This window comes from Stigmatopora argus, chromosome 10 (assembly GCF_051989625.1).
Source record: "Stigmatopora argus isolate UIUO_Sarg chromosome 10, RoL_Sarg_1.0, whole genome shotgun sequence".
NCBI lineage: Eukaryota > Metazoa > Chordata > Actinopteri > Syngnathiformes > Syngnathidae > Stigmatopora > Stigmatopora argus.
This window is the reverse complement of record NC_135396.1, coordinates 15523384-15539462: the sequence shown is the minus strand read 5'-3', so window position 1 is coordinate 15539462 and position 16079 is coordinate 15523384. Positions and strand designations below refer to the sequence as shown.

The window sequence follows — 16079 nt, the reverse complement described above, 5'->3', positions numbered from 1 at the left end:
TCTACTTCAAGACTCAAGTTGTGCGAGAGGCAGTCTTTCATCTATTAGTTTAAAAATTCTGGACATAACATTTTTGACCCATTCAGCCTCCGCTATTTTACACAAAGGATCAGCTGTTAGCGCTACGCAACACCTGGATGCCCCTGGACTTGGGCCTCCCTGCGGAGTTAAAGAGGAAGAGAAGAGGATGCAGAGCTGGATGAAAATGTCAGGAGAGAAAGTGATGCTTCAGACCCAGCATTCCATCTTTTATTATGGGGAACATAAGATCTCTCCCCAATAAAATGGAAGAGCTAACGGCGCTTACCAAACAACAACGACAATATCGGGGAAATCTGCATTATGTGCTTCACGGAGACCTGGCTGAATGAACTAACACCAGACTCTCTCATCTCCTTGGATGGCTTTCAGCTGGTGAGGGCGGACAGAGATGCTGAGGAGAGCGGTAGGAAGAAAGGTGGGGGACTAGCTGTTTTTATTAATAGTAGATGGTGCAGCTCCGGGCATATTACTGTGAAGGAGCAACTTTGCACTCGAGATATCGAGCTAGTAGCTGTTAGCATCAGGCCGTTTTACATCGGCGGCGACCAAAAGACCGGCGACCAATCGACCGCACACGGCTGAGTGTTAAGACCTACCGTATGCATGCATGTACATCTTAGTGTATGTATGTATGTATATATGTGCTTATATATATGTATGTATATATGTGCTTATATATATGTATGTATATGTATATATATATATATGTATGTGTGTAAAGATATATATATATATATATATATATATATATATATATATATATATATATATATATATATATATATATATATATATATATATATATATAAACCGTATCTTGCATATCTTGACATCTTACTGTAGTTAAAAGAGCTCAGACTGGCCAGACGTGAGTACACTTACTTGTGTCTGCTATGTGGCAGCCGGTAGTGGTAACTCCGTCCGCTATTGCTCGTTTTGTTTTGTTTTTTCAGTAAATAGTATGCGTTCATAAGATGTTTTCAACATTATTGTTCATGCCCTCGATGAGTCATGACCTTATTGTGATAGTGGGGTTTGTGGGTCCCAGTGATCCTTAGAGCTATGTAGTCTGGGGCATTGTGCCCCTTGTAGGGTCACCCATTGCAAACTGGTCTAAGGTGAGGGACCAGACAAAGAATGGCTCAGAAGACCTCTCATGATGAGAAACACTATTGAACGCCGTTTTCCCTCGCCCAGACGCAGGTCACCGGGGCCTCACTCTGTAGCCAGGCCTGGAGGAGGGGAACGATGGGCCTACACCCATGGGTCACAGGTTTTGAGACAGTTTCTCAAGCGCAAATTTTGAGACAGGTAATTATTCAGTACCCTGAGAAATTGGAATATGAGTATCAGGCGTGTTATGCTTCTAAACATACTCTGTCGCACTTCAACATGATGTAATGCATATTTTTTAATTTATTTTTGAAATGAAAATCCTGCAATGCATTGAATCCAAAAACATATGGTATCACTATAATGGCTCATGCAATGATGAAAAGAATATCAACACACAAAACTGCTGAGCTTTGTCATTGGCCTGGAGAAAAAAGGTAGATTGGCTCCTTTAAAAGTAGATCTTGAACAAACAATGTTTGAGCACCCCTGCACTGCATCAGCGAACCCACTCTATGCTCGATAACAATGAGCTAATGTGGTTGAATCTCATCAGCTCTGTCGGAGCTCTTTCAACATGCAGTGACTAGTTTGTTAACTTATCAAGTGTGTCTGTGATGTGCCATTTATGTTTTCCATAAATGACTCAGGTGTTTTGTGCACTAATCATCTTCATGAATGGTGTTTGTGAAACACTTGGTGTACAAAATCTTATGCATGCAATAATTTCCTTAATTTTTTTGTTCACACAAACAGCTGTTGTGTTTGCATAATTTGTTTTATTCATATTTTGATCATTAGTTTTTAGTTTGTCTGTGTGGATGCATGTGTACAACTCAGACTTATACTCGGATACAGAAGCATTCGCCATTGATTGCGTTGTCTTTGAAATTAATTGAAATGGACAACAAACTGAGAGCAAATTGTGTCAGGACACAAACCCCTAATGATACAATCTGCTTTGTGAACTCATGAGAACCCAATTCATAGCATCATTACCATTTTTCTCATAGCGCCCAGGCCTAATTTTATGGCTATAAAAGTACAAAAAAAAAACATAAATAATAACCTCATAAAATTGCAAAATATTATTTAGGAATATAGCCACATTTTAGTAAAATGATTTTACTCAACAAAAATCATTTTTATTTGCACACAAAATCCTGCTTGATACATTTCTTCACGATTAAATCAACACAACAATATATTTGCTTGTGCAGCTCGCTACATATGCAGTTTGCTAGCGCTTGCTGGTACTGGGTGATGGAGCCTATCCCAGCTAACTACGGGCTCCAGGAGGAGGACATCCTAAATCGGTGGCCAGCCAATCACAAGGGCACAGGGAGACAGACAACCATTCACGCTCACACTCATACCTACGTTTTTAAAATTTTATTTTATTTTATTTTATTTTATTTTATTTTATTTCACTTCATTTCATTTCATTTCATTTCATTTCATTGCATTTCTGATAGGTTCAGCAATCGGCATTCCAAATGCACGTACAAATAATCCTAACAATTTCATTTCATTTCATTTTTTTATTTTATTTTTTATTTTCACATTTTTGCCAACTTTAATTTTTTTTTCTTCAGTGCTGAGTCCTAGTAGCAAGCGGAAGACAGGGGAGTTGCTTCCTCTTGCAAGTTTCGGCGTGGATTTTCACATTTTTCTCATCTCATTTTCTGAACCGCTTTATCCTCATTAGGGTCGCGGGGGTTGCTGGAGCCTATCACAGCTGACGGGGCACACCCTGAATCGGTGGCCAGCCATTCGCAGGGCACAAGGAGACAAGGGGCAATTTAGAGTGTCCAATCAGCCTACTAAAATGAGACATTATTCAGTAATTCAGCGGAGTTTGTGGATGGGGGAGAGTGAGAGAGAGAGAAAGAGAGAGAGAGAGAGAGAGAGAGAGAGAGAGAGAGAGAGAGAGAGAGAGAGAGAGAGAGACAGATGCAATCTTAACATAACATAAACTTTAAACCTAACTTAAATGAACTTAGATTCTTATACACACACTGGCTTGATTTGGACCCATTGTGTTGACCTTATTTCTATACTAACTAATGCAAAAAACACGGAAAGACCACAACGCTCCGCCCAGTGCGCGTAGTTATCTTTGTTATCTTTGGACGAGGGAGATGCGGCGGGAAAGACATATAAGCAGCCTCTCGAGTCTCGGCCACCTGGCTGTCTCGTAGGCTCGTATCTCAAAATTTGTGTCGTATCTCAAGACAAATATTTGCTTGGAATTTCACTCGTATCTCAAATTCCTCGTATGTTGGGGCACTCGTATATCAAGGTATTACTGTACATCAGAAATGTTTTGAATATCATCAGGATACATTATGCATTTAATGTACATGCTAATTATGTGCTTTACAGTGTTTTTGTCTATTTAAAAGAAACTATTCACCTTTCAATGTCAATTAATACAGCAGTAAGGTTAAATTTTATGTGATCTTCAAAGTATGAACAGGAATGGATATTGTTAAGCAATAAAAAAACGGTAAGTGTAATGTTTTGTCAATAGTTCAAGAAACAGTGTTCATAAAGTCTTGCGTGGATAGTTGGAATTATTTTAATTGATTTTGAATAGCCACCCAATGGTGCAGTGGTTGTTCCGCCTGACTTTGTGGCAGGCAGTCTGGGTTCGATTCCCACTCGGTGGCTGTTTGATTGTGAGCGCGAGTGGTCCTATGTCTATCTGTGTGCCCTACAACTGACCAGTCTAGGTTGAAGTATTCCTTCTGCCCAAAGTCAGCTGGGACAGGCTCCAGCTGTAATATATTGATAATGATGGTTGCCTCGGGTTATGGAAGTGTGTTTAACAACGCATCCTGGAGCCGTGGGGTAGCACAGCGTAACCCGGACGTAGTAGTGTTGTGTGTCCGGTTTGTGTGTGTGTGTGTTGTTGGAGAGTGGCAATAAAGAGCTACACGTGTGTTACCCTGGCTCCGCCGTCTATTGCTGTTATGGATATATTAACAGTTATATAAACTGCAAGTTATTACACCAGCAACCACCACTATCCTTATGAGGATGCGCCTTACGGGAGATGAATGAATGACTTTGAATATAGGACACTTTGATCTCACTACATTTTGAAAAATGTACTTAAAGTGCCAGGTGAGTGTATAAAAGAATGATAAAACCCCTTGCTGTTCTTTCATTCAAACTGAATATTTCTGCCGCTTACTGGAATGTGGGTCAAATATAAACCCCAAGCATTCATTCCTAAATATGAATATCAAAACAAGCAAGCACAACCCACATTTCTCAAATGCTTTTGTGACATAATTAAGTTCTGTTTTCTGCATGCTGTTTTGAGTACAGATACTGCATACCTTGCATTTGAGTCTGATGTACGTATTTATTACTGAAATAACAATAATAATAAAAATAATAATAGTGTAAATGTCATGTTTTGTTGGGGTTTAGGTGGTTGGGTGTGTTTCCTTGTGTGTCCTGTCCACGTGATTGTATGACTTTTACCTCCTGTGTCTTTTCTGGCTCTCCTTCCCTCGTGTGACCTAGGTGTTCGTTATTGTCATCAACCCCTGTCTGTGTATTTAAAACCTGTGTTTGTGTGCATCGGTGTGGAAGTATTTTCTGTCTTTCGTTATGTCGCCCTCCCTCGTTTCCGTCCTCCCCAGTTAAGTATGTATCCGAGTTTTTTTTCTTCAGTTTTATTGATTGTAAGGTTATTTTGCAGTTATTTTTTCCATTAAAACCATAAGTTGTGCTCCGGCACTTCCCTTTCGTAACAGAATAATTCCGCAAATGATGGACCCAGTGGGAAACTCTTGGATTCTTTTTTTTTAAGGAGTATACCCTGGTGTCACCCCATTTTGGACTCCTTTCCCATAGACCAGGGGTCACCAAACTACGGCCCGCGGGCCGGATCCGGCCCGCCGGCACATTTGGACCGGCCCTCTGAACAATACCAGAGACGCTATCGTTTTTTTTTTTTTTTTTTTTTTTTTTTTGGGATGCAGCCCGCCGGCACATTTGGACCGGCCCTCTGAACAATACCAGAGACGCTATCGGATTTATTTTCCTATTTGGCCTTGAAGACTGGGACGTTTTAATCTTGTGTTTGGTTCATTGCACCCCTGCTGAGCCCACAAATCATCCCAGTGAAGCGGGCCTTCGCATTGCTCCTTTGGTGACACGCGCGGGGAGAGTGTTTGCCTTTGATGCATGCGGGCATTCCACCGTTGCATGCGTGAGCAGAGTGTTAGCGAGACATCTGGACGATCGCAGGTGAGGGCGGAGCCCTGGTACCATCGCTATTGCGATGCTATTCAAGCATATAAAAACTGTGCAACCTGAACCTGTTTGAGAACGGAATAATGGCGAAAAGGTTAGTTAAGAGAAAAATTGATTCAGAATGCAGGGTATTTAACCTGCAGTGGACAAACGATTATTTTTTTGTTTTTTTTGCAAAGAAAAGGCTGTTTGTCTCATCTGTCAAGAGACGGTGGCAGTATTCAAAGAATACAATCTTCGCCGGCACTACGAATCCCGTCACAAGGACAAGTACGATAGCGTGCAAGGCCAAATACGAGCAGACAAACTCTCAAAGCTAAAAGTTGGACTATTATCTCAGCAGACTACATTTCTACGCCAAGCTCAGCTGAAGCAGGCATCCGTTCGGGCCAGCTTTCGGGTTGCTAAACTGATAGCAAGCAACGGTAAGCCTTTCACTGACGGAGAGTTTTTTAAGAAATGTATGGATGTTGTCGTGGAGGAAGTGTGTCCCGAGAAGAAAGATGCATTTAATGCCGTAAGTCTGTCGGCGAGTACAATCACCAGACGCGTTGAAGAAATCGGGAATAATGTCTATGCCCAGCTGCAGCAGAAGACGAAAGAATTTGACTTTTTTTCATTAGCACTGGATGAAAGCAAACTTGAGATATGCGAGGATCTGGCAGCCCTCCAAAGTCTCAAAGGGACCACAACGAGAGAGGATATTTTTGACAAAGTGTGCCAAACCATGGAGAAGTTGGACCTGGACTGGTCAAAGCTGGCTAGCATCACGACTGACGGGGCTCCTAGCATGGTGGGCGAAACTCGCGGTTTAATAGGACGCATGAACCGTGAGTTGGAAAAAAGGGGTCTCACCGCCCCGCTAAGAGTCCACTGCCTAATTCACCAGCAAGCACTGTGCTGCAAAGTGTTGACGTGGGATTCTGTAATGAAGGTTGTGGTGTCGTGCATAAACTTCATCAGGGCAAAGGGAGAAGAGTGTGCATGGCACAACAGAAAGTTAATGTTCCATGGCTTTTTTTCTATGAAGAACCCAGAGAGAGTTATTTAGATATTATTTATTTCATAAATAGTGTTATTTATTTCCTGTTTTTTCTGTGAAGAACTCAGAGAGGGTTATTTAGTTATTATTTATTTTATTAATATTGTTATTATTTGTTTCCTGACTTTTTCTGTAAAGAACCTGGAAAGGGTTATTTTGGTTATGTGTGGCTTTCTGGAAAACAATACATTTTTTAAGCTCCCCTACGATCGTCACACTTTTTCTGCTACAAACCCCCCATCAGAGAAGGGAAAAGTTATGTGGCCCTCACAGGAAAAAGTTTGGGGACCCCTGCCATAGACGCTTCCCCAGACAGTTTGTCGACGAAATCCTACTGGATTTGCATTTGGCGATTTACTGGTTCTCCGTGTGGTGGTTTGCGGGGAAGCCCAAGTAGGGGTTGTGTCCAGCCCGTCACTGCTCCCAATGATGTCGAGGAGGACGGCCGGCGACTCGCACGGCATTCGTTTGGAGGAGTTGGCGTGCGCCAAGGTAGGCCAGGAGGAGCGGGGAGATTATCAAAGGCCGGGCTCCAGCCAGCAGCCTCCCGAAACCCAAGGAGCAGGAAGCAGTCAACAAAAAGGGACTGCTTGCGTACAAACTGAAGGTTTAATGAATAAATGCGCACAGAAAAACACTGTGCAAACTATAAACTGGTAAAAAATTACACAAAATAAACAAACTCAATGGTGAAGGACGAAGAAGATGTAAACGCACACCGAAGAAAGACAACATAAATAGACACGGATACACAAAAACACAGGATTTAAATACACAGACATGGGTTAATGACAATCACAAACGCCTGGCTCACATGAGGGAGAAAGCACCGGAAAAGACACAGCAGGTGAAACTCATACAATCACGTGGACAGGACACACACACCCACCCACCAAAACATTACAAGGCCACGCCTTTCGCTCAGAGGTGACGGGGTGTGCCGCAGCAGAGAGGAGGAGAGGCGGGATTGTTGACAGCCGAGCTCCCAAGCTGGCTCCCCGTTCTCCCGTGCTGGATCCCGCTGGCCGCTCTCAAGTGCCTGGTCCCGCTAGCCACTCTCAAGTGCCGGATCCCGCTAGCCCAGAGGTGGGCAAACCGGTCTTCGGGGGCCACTGTGGGTGCAGGTTTTTGTTCCAACCGATCCAACACAAACAGTTTAACCAATGAGGTTTCTGCTGAAACAAGATGCACCTGACTACAATCCAGTGATTGTACTTCTAAAATACCAGATTGGTGGAAAGGTTTCCTCTCATAGGTTGGAACGAAAAACCTGCACCCACTGCGGCCCTTTCTGGAATAGTTTGCCCATCCCTGCGCTAGCCGCTCTCAAGTGCCAGATCCCGCTAGCCATCTATTAACAAAGTAACAAATAACTAATGGTTTAATAGTACTAAAATGTATTTAATAGTGCTAAAATTAGACTGATTTTGCGGAGGGGAGAGAGAGGGACAGAGAGAGGGGGGGGGTACTTTTTGCACGGCAACGCGCTCGTAACATAACATAAACAAATTTAAATGATCTTGAATTACGATGCAGACACACAAAAATAAATTTAATCTAACCTTACACTAAACTTCATTCTAATTTTGTTTTAAAATTTGATACCTTTCTTCTCCCGGGTTGGCTCTATTTGCCCCGCCTCCACCCTGACTTTCAGATGCAACTTATCAAGGGTTGTTTGCTTTTGTATTCCCTTCAAAATATTCCGTAAATGATAAACACAAGTGTCCTCTCAATAGGATAAAGCACGACCACTTACCAACGAGATGTAGTATGTACTCCTCTCGTATTAGCGATCGATCCGCCATTCGCACTGTCTAACGGGAAGAAAAAAAACACTGAAAAAAATGCAACGCTCCGCTCAGTGCTCGCAGAGACATTACACGAGGGAGTTCCGACCAGTAAGACAGTGCCCATCATGTTCTTATGAGCAGCCTCTCGCGTCCGCTGTATGCTCGTATATCAAAATGTGTCTCGTATCTCAAGATAAATATTTGCCCGAAATTTTACTCGTATCTCAAATTGCTCGTATGTCGGGGCACTCGTATGTCGAGGTACCACTGTAATTTGATATTTTGCATTTAAAAAGACAGCCATATTAACTTCCTTATGATATTGACCCAAATAATGTGCAATCCAGCAGACGATCCTTTGGATTCATACAGTACCTCAGAATTACCACGTGTGGTGATTTTTCTCAAGATTTTCCCTTCAAATTAACACATTTGTACTTCCTATTAAAACCATGAATATTGTGGATCAGGTCTTATACACGAGAAATTGTAAAATGCAACGATTTTGAGGCATTTTTAAGGGTACGGCTTATAAGCGGAGGCGGCTTATATGCGATAAAATATTGTAGTTCTATACTGTATTTCCAGACTAAGTCATCACTAAAATTAACCCTTCAAAAAACTCAGTAGTAATTTCTTTAGCCCCCTTTTTTATAACCCATCACTGCTTTGTGAGGCATACGTGTCATAATATCACTGAAAAAAATACATATTTCAGCACAGACGCGCTGCTACTGGATGTAGCAACATCCAGAAAGAATTCAACCTACTGCATAAAATTCCAAAGGAATTAACATGACGTCCCCCCGCCAGCTTCACTACTAATGGAGGCTCTTTTTTGGTCTTAGCGCTGCGGCTCTGGAATATAAAAGTTTGTTATTTCTTACTCACCTTTACATACATTTATTCTTTCTGTACTATTCAAAGCGTCCAGCAACAATGGATACGTTGGCGATGTGTTCTACGTCATTTCTGCTAGTGTAAAAAGACGTTATGAGTGTTTCATGAATGTATGTAAGAACGTTTGACTGATATACAATAATGATTCCTGAGTGACAGTGGTTTTCTCACTTGCGTGTGTGTGCGTGAGTGCATTTGTGTGTTTGTGTGCGCGCGCACGTATGTGTGTGTGTGTTTATGAGCAATTAACCAGTGACGGGAATAAGAAATTTTCATGAATTAAAGAGTACACACTCTACAGTACATTTTGAGTTAATCCTAAATTATTGTATGTTCTGGTTAGCAAATCCATGCAAAACTTCATTTCCCTCTTTCTAGACCAGGGCCAAATTGCAATTTTTGCAAGCAACCCTGGATTTCATACCTTCCAAATTATACGTTTTTCCCGTATTTTATAAGTTTTTTATCATTTCAAATTGTGTACACCGTATAACAACTTTTGTACGGGATTTTTTTTAAGTACGTTTTTTGTAAAACCGATATCATTTTACCCATTTTGGCTCTAATCCGGATCGTCTTAGTCACTAGTATGAGAGGAAAACAGTATCGTCAATTACTAATATTGTCATACTTTAAGCATGATGTGCACATGCGCATCAGGGTACTCGGACGTTTCGTCGAAAGACGTTTGGTCCCCGGACGTTTAGTCCCTGGACGGTTGGTCGACCGGACGTTTGGTCGACCGGACGTTTGGTAGAATGGACGTTTGGTAGAACGGATGTTTGGTAGAACGGACGTTTGGTCGCCGGGTTGTTACTGTTGAAACCAGCTCTCAAAATTATAATCATGAGAGAGAGAGTGAATTTAATATCTAAATATCTAATATAAAAATATCAATGGTAAACTCTCTGTCATAATTTGACACCGAGCGTTCTACCAAACGTCCGTTCTACCAAACGTCCGGTCGACCAAACGTCCGGTCGAACAAACGTCCGGTCGACCAAACGTCTGGGGACCAAATGTCCGGGGACCAAATGTCTTTCGACGGGCGCATCAGTCATGCACGCCTTTCCACTATATACGCGCGTACCCAGACAGTCAAGCTGTCAGCATCTACAGAATCTTGAATTTAATGCATACACAAGGCTGATGGCACCCTGTCCACTTTGGGGAAAAGTATAGACTTTAAAGTGCGCCCTATGTGATTAAATATGTGCCATGTTGTGTTTGTACGGTTTATTATTGCTTATTACGAGGAATTGCAATCATTAATAAGGGGAGCACTTGGTCGAGGTTGACAGGTATGGAATTTGACAACATACCCACGCATGTGCATATACATCATTCAACCATTGGACAAAATAGTCTGGGCAGGGTAACACACTAAAATATGGAAGTGACTGCAGCACTCGTGCTCACATTGATCTGGTTCATCTAGTCACAAGCGTTTGCTGGACATTTAGTGAATTAGAGGGTATTAATGCAACATATGCTGCATTTTATGCGTAAATATCTAGAAGACATTCATCCTCATCGCACACTCATCGCTTAATGTCGAAACCCGACGTATAGTTAATTAAGATTTCACATAATTAATGTGGCTAGGAAAGTCTCTTAAGTGCCAGTAGGTATGTGATTTTAGCTTTGCACTGTGCGGTCGCATTTACTCAAAGCAAACCGCATCATAATTCGCCTGAAAGCGAAGTGAGACCACCAGATAGATATTCCAGTTTCCTCCCACATCCCTCGCCCCAAAACTTGCATGGTAGTTTAATTGAATATCACAAATTCAAAAGATCTATATCAATGTCCATAATATGTCCTTGGATAGCCTCCTGCACTCAGGTGAGACTTGGGAGGATAAGATGTAAAGTTGTGAATAGATTGCTAGTAAGAATAGTGTTCTGAAGGCTGCATAGCAAGTGCTATAACACATGGAAGGTTACTGTAATGGGACACCTATAGATTGGTTTCTCAAGTGCATGTAGTGTACATACTGTATGTATAACTTCAGGGTGCTCTTGATAGTTTTGAATTTTAATGAATTCCCTCTAACAATAAACAATATAATCCCTTAAGAGATTTTACTTCCTTGGGAGATGCATGATTCATTAGCCAATTGCTGTGTAATGGGGGAATTGCTTTGTAAGCACAACCTACTAGTTGCCAACTTCATCCTAATACTAAATGAAAACTCTGAAGAGTGCGACGTAAGGAAATTGTGTCGATACAGTATCTCAAAGTATTTGAAAGGTGAGTTCAAAGTTAGACTCAGAGATTATTGAAATTGCATAGAGAAAGAGCCCCCAGATGAGCATTGTTCCTTGCTTTTAGTTCACAACACCAATGTTTGCATATAGTTGTATGCTGGAGATTTTTTTTTATTATATATTTTTTTAACTACTACAATGACATATGCGGCGGCACGATTAAAGAATGGTTATCAATGGTTATCAGGTTCCAATGTTGAGTTTGCATGTTCACCCCGAGCCTGCGTGGGATTTCTCCAGGTATTCTGGCTTTGTCCCACGTCCTAAAACCATGCATGGTAGGCTAATTGATCACTCAATGTTCCACAAGGTATAATTGTGTGCATTCATGGTTGTTAGTCTCCTTGTGCCCTGTGATTGGCTGACCAATAATTCAGGGGGTACCCCAGAGACTGCCCATAATTGGTTGGATTAGACTCCAGCACTCCCGCGACCCATGTGAGCATAAACGGCCTGGAAACAGAATGAATGCGCAATGTCATATGATCAATTAAATGTACTACATGCCTGCAGTTGTTAGTTAGAGCAGTTTTCTTTCATTTGTAATAGTCTTCTATTCGTTGAATAGGTTTTGGCAGACCTTGCTCAAACATTTTGCATGTCACTATAGTTTTGTATTGTTACTAGTTTACTATAGTATAGAATACTATAGTAGTATGTGGTTGTAGTTTGAGAATTCAATTCAGTAGTAGTAATTATATAGATCCTCAAACAGTGTGCATTTTTAGGGAACATTTAAAACACTGTGTCAACAATCTCTGCCATTAAAATAAAAAAAACAGACATTTTTTTTTTAAAATAATGACATCACAACAACATTCTTAGAAAATCACAATGTCAAATCTCTTGTCAGTTATTTTAGAATATGTCTCAGGCATACTACAGTGGTCCTTGGGTGACTCCATGGCACCAGTTTGGTGAGCCTCGTTAAGTGTAACCATGACGACATCAGCTGTCTATTCAACAACACTATGCGAAGGAGGTATTTTTTCAATTGATAGTGTAAAAAAATGTAATCCTTTAAATATTTTGTTTTGCTGTTGATCTCAGGGTTTTCCAGGTTTTACTCTTAATCAACCCTAAAAAACCTTCGCTATAAATAGTGAGACCATAACTATCGCTGGGTGATTTTTACCTACATTTCTTTTAATTACAATAATATAGAAGTGAATTAAAACTAGGGCGGCCCGGTGGAATGAGTGGTTAGTGCATCGGCCTCACAGTTCTGGGTTCCTGGGTTCAAATCCAGGTCGGTCCACCTGTGTGGAGTTTGCATGTTCTCCCCGGGCCTGTATGGCATTCCTCTGGGTACTCCAGTTTCCTACCACATTACAAAAAGAAAAAAAAACATGCATGGTAGGCTGACTGGACACTCTAAATTGCCCTTAGGTATGGGTGTGAGTGGGCATGGTTGTCCGTCCCCTTGTGCCCTGAGATCAGCTGGCCACCGATTCAGGGTGTCCCCTCCCTCTGGCCTGGAGTCAGCTGGGATAGGCTCCATCACCCCCTGCGACCCTAATGAGGATAAAGCAGTTCAGAAAATGAATGAATGAATGGTTAAATAGTTAATTTAAACTATACAGTAAAGCAGGGGTGGCCAAAACGGTGCTGGGGCCGCTGTGGGTGCAGGTTTTTGTTCTAACCGATCCAGCACAGGCACTTTGACCAATGAGATATCTGCAGAAAACAAGAAGCATCTGACTGCAATCCGCTGATTGCGCTTCTAGATATCACCAGATAAGCCCTTTGTGGAATAGTTTGGACAACCCTGTAGTAAAGGCATTATTTTCATAGGCTAACTTTTAAAATAAAGCCATAAAATATGATTAATAATACATACTCATCTATTTTCACTCCTCGATGAATTATGGGACAGATACAAATGATAACTTTATTGAGTCATTCCTTTGTGTCAGATATTTCCAACCCCAAGCAGCACGTCCTGTTGTGGCTTTCACCAAAGCAATGAAATGCGGACCGTGTGGATGTCCTTGCACGTCAACTTTAGCTGGAAGAAGTTTGACGCGCTGGTTGCGTGCAGACAGACAGAGGGAAGTCACACAGGCGCTCTAAAGTATGCGTGATATTTCTCTTGACGCTCAACTGAATTGAGTAGTTTGGGCGTGATAAGACGTCCGGCGCCTACGCACGAATGTGTGACCATGAGCAGATCTATATATTCCAACATATTCCAGCTGCACTAAGTCTATGTGCTTTTTGTGCTTCAATCATTCAAGGAGGTGAATGCCGGTTGGACCTGCAGGACATTGCTTGTCTGCCTAGACGCGTTCTTTTTGTGAGTGCATGCGCGCCACGCGTCAACAAGTGGATGGAAACTTTTTCTCTAAATGCTTGGAGCGATTAGTAGGCTCGTAAGTTACTGCAAAGGGCGAAGAATTTCACCCACAATCGATTTTTTTTACAAAGTTTATTGTCAGCATGCGCGGACCAGTAGATTTCTTCATGGGCGTCGTGTTTGTATTTTTACTGAGCGTCGGAGCACTTGCGAGAGCTCACGTCTCCATGATCAAAGTCCTAAAGAGCAACATAAGAAGAGATGGTAAGTTCACTTATTTGATTATTAATTGGCTCTGCATCTTAACACACACTCACACAACATCGTATCTGAAAATTAAATGAGATCCTTGACGTCCCACTGGTCCATATACGAATACAATCACCTATACACATACAACAATACAATCCTTATCATTAATCACAATTCAGCACACTAGAAGAACGACTGTCACTGGTTAAAAAAATATTTATATATAAAATATGGGGTGGCCCGGTGGAGCGAGTGGTTAGCTCATCGGCCTCACAGCTCTGGGATTCTGGGTTCAAATCCAGGTCGGTCCACCTGTGTGGAGTTTGCATGTGAGTGTGCATGGCTGTCTGTCTCCTTGTGGCCTGCGATTAGTTGGCCGCCGATACAGGGTGTCCCCTGCCTCTGGCCCGAAGTCAGCTGGGATAGGCTCCAGCACCCCCCGCTACCCTAGTAAGAACAAAGCGGTTCAGAAAATGAATGAATGAATGGTTAACATTTGTACCTAGAATTAAGCATGAATATCATTGGTTTCTTCCATTCTACCCACTCCTAAACTTGCATGAAAATAAGATAGGGAAATTCAGATATATATCTTTTAAAAAAAATAACAATAATATCAATGATTATTTCCCCTTTAGTCAAGCTCAAAATTTTAAGCAAAAGCCTTGTCCTGACCCTCGTGAATCTGACACAGATCAGCGGTGTTAAAAATGGATGGATGAATAGTTAGTCCTATCAGTCCATCAATTTATCTCATTGATTGAATGGGTGACTTTATGAATAATCCCATTAGGTAAATTAGGAGGACAAGTGCAAGACATAGTCAAAATTAGGTCAAGGGCATCCTTTCAAAAAACACCTCGCCATGCCGAATATGACTTCCTTTCTACAGGTGCTCACCATGCTTATTTTTCATGTCACCCCCGGGCTACAGCTGCACTATTACACAATAGCCCATTTTTATTAAACACAGAGTCACACAGACAGCTGTAGGGCTGCTTTTGGCAGGGAAACATGAAAATACCTCTGTTTTAGATTCGAACCTGGACAACAGGCCCGAGGCCTTTTCTACCTCAGACTCCTGTGTGTTGATGAAAAAAGATGGAAGCATTTGCATGGTTTCTGCACTCGATGCTCTCTGCTTAGTCATGCACTAGGCAAAACCTTAGAGCTATGGATTTTCACATTTTCTAATTTACTTTGAATGGCAGGAGAAAAACCAATACTCTCCAAAAATGTAAGCAATGCAAAGACTGCATTGTATACTACTTTAATTCATACTCTTCAAATAATAACTGAAACAATACCTATTAGGTTGCTATCACAGGACCTCACTTTTGTGCCTTCTCAATATTTGATTTATAGGAACGTGAAATGGTGGGAAGTTTACGGTACTATTAATGAGATCAAGTAAAACTGTAATACTTGAGGAGTGGAGTTTTGGCATTTTTACCTTTTAATGATATGCAGTGTATTAAGATATCTAAATGCCTTCTATTCATATTGTCATTGGTTACATTTCAGTGTAAGGTATTTTTATGGTTTTGTTGAACAATAAAATTTCATGGCGGCGTGATAGTATAGGGCATCACTCGCCTGACTTCGGTGGGGCAGGCGAGGGCTCGATTCCTGCTGGTGGCGGTATGATTATGACTGCGAATGGTTGTCTGTCTCTCTGTGTACCCTACGGCTGACCGGCGAGTGTGTAGTCTGCCTTTTGCCCAGAGTCAGATGGGATAGGCTCCAGGAAGGCCCGCAACCCTTACGAGGATGCGCGGTACAGAAGATTAATGAATACTCGTTTACCAGTTCCCAAATATTTACAAAGTTTGAGATATTGGAACAATGCTATTGAATGCAACTCTCTGTATCCATCCAAGTTGGCATATTCTTTTATACAAGACATAAGTTGTTTAAATTTGAGTTTTGCCTGGATCAGATATTGAAAGCGGTGCGCATTATTTTAGAATGCACTGGCGATTGCAGTGTCACATTTATTTTTTTGTTTACTATACAATTACATTAGCTGAATAAAAGAACAAAAGTCTTGCGCCATATACTTGACATCATGCAGACTCCTCCATGAATTGGCAAATCCT

General features: G+C 41.6%; 1 protein-coding gene across 1 annotated transcript in view; it reads left to right on the top strand.

Annotated features, from left to right (window-relative positions):
- The first annotated feature begins 13448 nt into the window (after positions 1 to 13448).
- pdgfd (platelet derived growth factor d) overlaps positions 13449 to 16079 on the top strand; it is a 68723-nt gene continuing 66092 nt past the window's right edge. Inside the window, exon 1 of the mRNA XM_077611744.1 lies at positions 13449 to 13992. Coding sequence (XP_077467870.1) covers positions 13872 to 13992 — 121 coding nt within the window. The 5' untranslated portion in view covers positions 13449 to 13871. The remainder of the gene's footprint in view (positions 13993 to 16079) is intronic.